Here is a 6,444-nt window from a genome sequence, read left to right on the forward strand (position 1 = left end):
TACTGGTCATCTTTTCAGAACATCGGATCAAAAGCAGGAGGGAGATTCTGTAACCATGACTACCAAAGGCAGCTCCACCATACGGCTGCTAAAGTTGACGGAGATCGACGAGCTGGACGAGCTTGAGCAGATCTGGCTTGGAGACTACAGAGAGCTTGAGGAGATTCTACAGCATACCAACGACAATGATCAAGCTATCCAAACTGAGCTGCATGAGAAATGCCAGCAGGTGCAAGGGCACACGCATATGGTGCAGGCGCTGCTGTGTGGGATGATCTGCGATCGAACTCGCTCACAGCAGTTTCTGCGCTACCTGCATCTTATTGTGAAAGATGGATACGCGGTCTGTGTGAAGCAGCTGGAAAAACTGGCACGGGACAAATTCCCGAAGATGAATGACAGGAATGCCGCACAACCGTCACAGCAGCAGATGCAGTTGCTGTGGGTCGTGCGAGAATTTGTGAATCTAAAGGTTCAGGGAATAGATAAGGTGTGTATAGCTCTTCTCCGTCAGATTCAGGGTGGTAATGTCCGTAGCGCTACGAATCGATGGCTGAACACAAACCTTTGCATGCTGTTTCAGGAGTCAAAAACCTGGCTTTACGAGCAAACACAGCTTATTCCTATGGTCTTTTATACGTTCTGCCGTCTTGCTGCCGATCATGCTGATCCAAAGTATGATAAACTGCGAAGGATGGAAGGACAACTCTGTTGTGATCTCTTCAGAGACAAGTTCAGTGAGTGCAAGGTGATCGGACGAGAAGCTGTGCGACTTTTACAGCAAGTCTGTAAGATACCTGAGTTTGAGGGGCTCTGGGAGGACATTCTGAACAATCCGCAGCAATTCGGGGGCATGACCGATATCTCAGATTTGTTTTCAGTGAGGACCCCCAAAGATTTTCTACAGAGCCGCCTTACACCTCAAATGGAAGAACAACTGTTGTTTATAATGGAACGGGTTACGATGGGCCAGCAGCAGCGGTATCAGAGGTGGTTCATGCAGAAATGGGGCCTGATGGAGCCTGGAGGTGACGCGCTGATACCTGACCTTGTGAGATACATATGTGGCTTTCACCACCCATCCAACGAGGTTCTCAGGAGTAATTTGGTTCAAAGATGGGCTGTTGTAGGTTGGCTCCTCAAGTGCGCCAAAACCCCCACAAGTGTGGCAAACATCAAACTAGCCATGTTTTATGACTGGCTGTTCTACTCTCCCCGCAATGACTCGGTCATGAACATTGAACCAGCGGCTCTTCTGATTACCCGATCCATCCCCAAATGGCTTGATATTACAGTGGACCTGATGGAATTCATGTTTGCGCTGGCAGATTTATGGAGCAAGCCCTCTGTAGATAGATGTCGAGAAGGGATCTTCCATGCTGCTGCGGATTGTGTACAGAAAGGAGTTATAAAGTCGTGGGCCCAGGTGTCCACGTGTCCCCAGATCAACCCAGTGTTGAGGGCGCGTGTTCGAGCTCAATTCCGAGGATTTTGCCCAGGGGATCCCGAGGAAATTGCGGTAGAGGACGTCAAGGTGATGGGTCGTTGTGCTCTCAGCTCCTCGCTGATTGGTCCTTCAGGCGTTTGGATTCAGAAGCTCGTCAAGTCATGGGGGGGCACCGACACCATCACCAGTAAGTGACACATGTTCCTTGATCTGAGTGTGCGATGACATGTTCCTTGATCTGAGTGTGCGATGACATGTTCCTTGATCTGAGTGTAAGATGGCATGGCCCTTGATCTCAGTGTGCGATGCTTGTAACGGTCACGGGACAGGTGCAATCGCGTTCTCAACATCAGACTTCCGAAGATGAGCCCTTGTCACCGCGAACGCTGCAGAGTTCTTCCTCATTCGACGAGAATCAAAGGCTGCCTTCTGCTTCTTCGTCGTCCTCGGTGGATGCCTCGGCAATGGAAGCCTCATCTACTGCGAGCTCAAATCACTCGTCGGCCTCCAACTCAGTGCCATCAGGTGCTTCTTTTCTTGTCGGGGGGGCATTCAAGTAAGCGAGTCTGTTGTTGTTTAGTCAAAGGGCCGGAGAACACTGAAGGGGAGGAGGATACTGAACATTTTTCAAGAGCGAATTCGGAGGGTGAAGTCAAGTAACATCATCGATGCTGTATCTCACTGTTGTGCCCTCCAGATGTTGCAAAGCCACGAGACGTGATTGAGATACCCAACGTGTTGGTTGATATCTCGAAACAACTCAAGAGTTTGCAAGAAGCTTCCAGCAACCGGAATCCAACCTTATTCAAAGACTGTTTGTCAAATGCTGTCAGGAGTGTTGCGCATTTCGAAGGGAATGACAAGAAGAAAAATGCACTCAAAGCGATGGGCGATGTCCTGCTAAACCTCATAGAGCACGAAATCAATGGCCCACTGCTTGCTCCAACCTGTGAAACGATCGCGAAAGTGAAAGAAAGCAACTTGATGTTCCTTTCCTTTCGAATATTGGAATCAATATCTAGAGACGGCGAGAAGCTTGTACAGGAAGCCGCGATTAACATTGCCAGCAGCATGCAGGTAAGAAAAGAAAGATTGCCTCATCAGTCTTGGGCGTCTGACAATGAATCGATGCAGGCGCTGAACAAGAAGGTCTCAACTAGTTTGCTGTACACTCTATCTGCCTGCATGCTGATGCAGTCTGGTGACTTGAAAGCGTCTGAGAAAGCGCTTCCCTTCTATCGCAAGCTACTCGAACAAGAAGCTCGAGACAGCCATGAGAGCGGGATGGACAGCGACAAGGTGCTGGAGTCTTACCTCATGCGAGACTTCCGTGAGCTCTTCGCCGACGACTACAAGAACGTGGCAGTCGTGCTGCCCCCGGTTGCGAAGGAGTTCAATGGGATCGTGGTTGGATCACAAGAGGTGCGGCCGTTGTGTGAGACGCGGCAAGTGACGTGCTTGGTTCAGGTTGTGAATCTGGTGTCGGGCTGCTTGACTCCTTCAACCCTTTGCGATCTCCTCACAAGCCTTTCGCTCGGTCCCCAAGGCGGCTGCTCTCCGCTGTTTTGATGGTGTTGCAGGCGAGATGGAGCTCATTTTCCGGCACGAGGGGCTCAAAACAGCATCAAGCGGATGGGATGACAAGATTCTCTCACTGATCGCAAGGTGAACATCCGATGCGGGAATTTCTCTCGCTGACTTGAACTTTAGGTCTCTGCAGTGGGATGCAACCGATCAGCATGCGTTGTGGCAATTTTTTTCTGCAGAGCTGGCGAGGCATCAGCATGTGAGCCGCTGGCGTGGCTTCTCGTCGTCCTCACTTGACACGCAGGCGGTGGAGACTCTGGTACCCAAACTCCTGCAGTTTGCTGAGTCAGCATCGCATCCTGAGGTCGGCTTGTCTGGTGAGGGTTGGGCTCTGAGCGCACGGCAGGTCGTCATGGGGGTCGTTCAAATCTTGTCGACGAGTCAGCCGACCGTCGGCCTCGTGAGTTTGACTTGCCGTCCTCCTCCACCGGCCTGAGCCCTCCACCCTGCAGGTGGGGCCTCTCTTCCGCCTGCCCTCCACCCTGTGGAAGAGCGTCTGCGTCTCCAGCTTAGCCAGGTGGGCGACGCTGCACCCGCTCATGCTGGGAGCGTCGCTGGAGAGGCTGCTGGAGCTGAGCACGGGCGCAAACGAGGCGAAGGAGGAGAGCGACGTCAAGTGTGAGCTGAGCAGCCTGCTCGAGGTCCTCGCCTTCTGGGCCGACTGCTTCGAGTCGAGGAGCGTGCGGGAGGAGGCATGGTCAGACGTCATGGCCAGAGTTTTCGAAGGTCGGAGGGACTTGAAGGAGACGTTGGAAGAGATGAAGAAGAGCAAGAGCGACGCCAAGCTTGTCCAGCTGCTCAATCGCCTCACTGCTAAGGTATGACCTCCATCTCACTCCTCCCTCTCCTTACTCTATGCAGCTCGGCCATTGCGACTCGAAGCAAGCAGAGGCGGAGGCTGGCAGCAAGAGGGTCTTCTCAGAAACCATTGCGGCAGGGGAAGGGAACGGACACGTGAAGAGAGCCAAGACGGAGGGGTCCGACTAAAGTCGATACATTAAACAAGTTCGAGGACTCACTGCATAGCGGCCTTAACGATGTCGTCAGCTTCCTCCGGTGACACCATGACGTCGCCGGCGTCAGCGACGAGGTCAAAGTCGAAGGTGTCGACGATGTGCGCGTCCACGTACGTTCCTGGTCGCAGAGTCTGCGCGAGGTGGACGACACAGTCGATGTCAGGAGCGTCAGCTCGAGTCCTCCCGATTGATCCGAAGCCTCCCTCTCCCACTTTGTCGATGACTACCTCCACTCGCTTGCCCACCAGGCTCTCCGCGAATTTCCTCTGACACTTCTGCACGATACTGATGAGCTCGTCGCGCCTCCTCTCCTTCACGTCAGCAGGCACTTGATCCAGCATCTTCGCTGCGGGAGTTCCTTCCTCCTCCGAGTATGCGAACACTCCCGCCCTCTCGAACTTCATCGCCTTGACGAAGTCCACGAGCTCGCGATGGTCTTTGTCCGTCTCTCCCGGGAAACCCGAGATGAACGTCGTCCTCAGCACCAGCCCCGGGATCCTCTCGCGCAGCTTCTTGAGCAGAGAGACAGTGTGTTCGCGGGGAGGACGGTTCATAGCCTTGAGCACGGGGTCGGAGATATGTTGCAGAGGCATGTCGATGTACTTGCAGACTTTGTCGATGCTGGCGATGGCGTCGATGAGCTCGTCGCTAAAGTAGCTGGGGTAGCAGTAGAGCAGCGAGATCCTCCTGACCTCCTCGATCCCTGCCAGCGAGTGAAGTAGATCCGCCAGCCTCCTCTTGTCTGCAGCCCCGAAGTCTTGGCCCCACTGGTTCGTGTCCTCCGCAATGAGGTTCAGCTCCGTCACCCCCGTCGCCACCAGCTCTCGCGCCTCCTCCATGATGGCGTCGAACGACTTGGACCTGAACCGTCCTCGCCAGCTCGGGATGGCGCAGAACGTGCACTTGTGATCGCATCCCTCAGCCACGCGCAAGAAGGCCGCATGCTGCTGTGTGATCCTCACTCTCTCCCACTCAGGGCGGAACGGAACGTCCGTGCTACCCACCGCCACCTCGGGCATGGCGAAGCCGCTCTTAGTGATGATGCTCTCGATCTGGTTGCCGATGTCCGCGTACTTCTCGAATCCAACCACCGCGTCCACCTCAGGTAGCTCGTCCGCGAGCTCCTGCGCGTACCGCTGAGCCATGCACCCTGTAATGACGACTCCCTTGGCGCTTGACTTCTTGAGATCCACTGCTTCCAGCACAGCCTGCGCTCACTCGTTGACAGAGGCAGAGCGCATGTCTGAGGAGTTGAACTAGGCAAGAGAGGAGGAAGAGGAGAGAGGCAAAGAGCGAGAAAGCAAGGCAAGGGGGAGGTGAGAGAAGGAAAGCAGAGAGAGGGGAAGGGACGGACAGGAGTACCTGCACAGACTCCGTCTTAGCTTCTTCGATGAAAGCGCAGGTGTTGACTATCACTACATCCGCATCTGAACAAAGTGAGAGGGGGTAGGAGAAGAAGGAGCGTAAAAACCTCGAGGCCTCCTGACAATGTCGAATCCTCTCTTCTTCAGATCTCCCAGCATGACTTCGGCGTCGACTGTGTTCTTGGGGCATCCTAACGCCACCAACGCAATCTTGCTAGCTACTCCGTTCTTGGCAACCTCTGCTCGCAACCCCAGGGCCCCTCGCACTTGCCTGCTGTGAGCTCGGACTCGAACAAGACTGGAGAATGTTTGCACGTAGGCATGAGAAGAGCCAGCGAAGAAGAGAAGAAGCGCGAGGGGAACGCGGGCAGACATGTCTCGATCCTGCAACACCGTGTCAACCGATGCAAGAGAGATCCATCCGCATCTCTTGAGACACGCGACGAGAAAACAATTCATGGACAGCAACGAGTAGCAGGCACGTCTCTGAGGATGATGGCCACGAGACTTTGTTGCGGAGAGACGATGCTGGGTAAGGGCAGAGGTAGAATAGTGAGAGCAAGAGCGGAGCAGGAGTACACTATCACACGAAGACGCTTTAAAGAGACCAGGAGGAGAAGAAGAACAGATGAGACGCTGAGGAAGAGAAAGAGCAGGGTAGCTGATGCGCCATGGAAAGAATGGGCAAAGATAGAGACGCGCGACCCAGGGAAGAAAGACATGGGGGATATAAGATAGGCGAAGAAATGTTGATGCGCGCAAGAGGAGGGTGAGATAGGGTAAGGAAGTGAGCCGAGCTGGGGAAGCATGGAGCTGGGGAAGCATGGAGCTGGGGAGGGGCGCAAAGAGGGATGTGAGTTGAGGACGGGAGGGAGGGAGAGCAGAAAGAGAAGGCGGGAGAGAAGATATTTAGTGGTGAGAGGAGAGATGGTGAGGTAGAGGGAGGAGAGGGAGGAGAGGGAGGAGAGGGAGCTAGAGAGACAAGACAGGGACGTGGGGAGGAGAGGGAGGGAGAGGGAGGGAGGGAGGG

At 54.3% G+C, this 6,444-nt stretch overlaps 3 protein-coding genes across 3 annotated transcripts; 2 read left to right on the forward strand and 1 right to left on the reverse strand.

The window, feature by feature from the left end:
* Window positions 1-55: 55 nt before the first annotated feature.
* On the forward strand, window positions 56-1,642 carry GUITHDRAFT_66311 (hypothetical protein; the record flags this gene model as incomplete). The annotated part of the gene is made up of 1 exon (XM_005838198.1): window positions 56-1,642. The coding sequence occupies one exon, from the start codon at window positions 56-58 to the stop codon at window positions 1,640-1,642; it is 1,587 nt and encodes a 528-aa protein (XP_005838255.1).
* A 1,666-nt stretch (window positions 1,643-3,308) lies between these two features.
* On the forward strand, window positions 3,309-4,047 carry GUITHDRAFT_151029 (hypothetical protein). Its single transcript, XM_005838199.1, has 4 exons — window positions 3,309-3,338; window positions 3,381-3,434; window positions 3,487-3,852; window positions 3,896-4,047. The coding sequence occupies exons 2-4, from the start codon at window positions 3,387-3,389 to the stop codon at window positions 4,019-4,021; spliced, it is 540 nt and encodes a 179-aa protein (XP_005838256.1). The 5' UTR covers window positions 3,309-3,338; window positions 3,381-3,386; the 3' UTR covers window positions 4,022-4,047.
* Window positions 4,048-4,049: 2 nt separating this feature from the next.
* Window positions 4,050-5,789, reverse strand: GUITHDRAFT_157235 (hypothetical protein; the record flags this gene model as incomplete). The annotated part of the gene is made up of 4 exons (XM_005838200.1): window positions 4,050-5,258; window positions 5,413-5,477; window positions 5,522-5,605; window positions 5,714-5,789. The coding sequence occupies 4 exons, from the start codon at window positions 5,787-5,789 to the stop codon at window positions 4,050-4,052; spliced, it is 1,434 nt and encodes a 477-aa protein (XP_005838257.1).
* Between the last annotated feature and the right edge of the window lie 655 nt (window positions 5,790-6,444).

Source organism: Guillardia theta, assembly GCF_000315625.1.
Source record: "Guillardia theta CCMP2712 unplaced genomic scaffold GUITHscaffold_12, whole genome shotgun sequence".
Classification (NCBI taxonomy): Eukaryota; class Cryptophyceae; order Pyrenomonadales; family Geminigeraceae; genus Guillardia; species Guillardia theta.

What these genes read in the sequence shown, in the direction of transcription:
- GUITHDRAFT_151029 (XM_005838199.1), top strand. Translation starts at nt 3,387, where the DNA reads ATGGGGGTCGTTCAAATCTTGTCGACGAGTCAGCCGACCGTCGGCCTC. An exon ending in GTCAGCCGACCGTCGGCCTC is followed by an intron (nt 3,435 to 3,486) that starts GTGAGTTTGACT and finishes TCCACCCTGCAG; the next exon opens with GTGGGGCCTCTCTTCCGCCT. An exon ending in TCAATCGCCTCACTGCTAAG is followed by an intron (nt 3,853 to 3,895) that starts GTATGACCTCCA and finishes TACTCTATGCAG; the next exon opens with CTCGGCCATTGCGACTCGAA.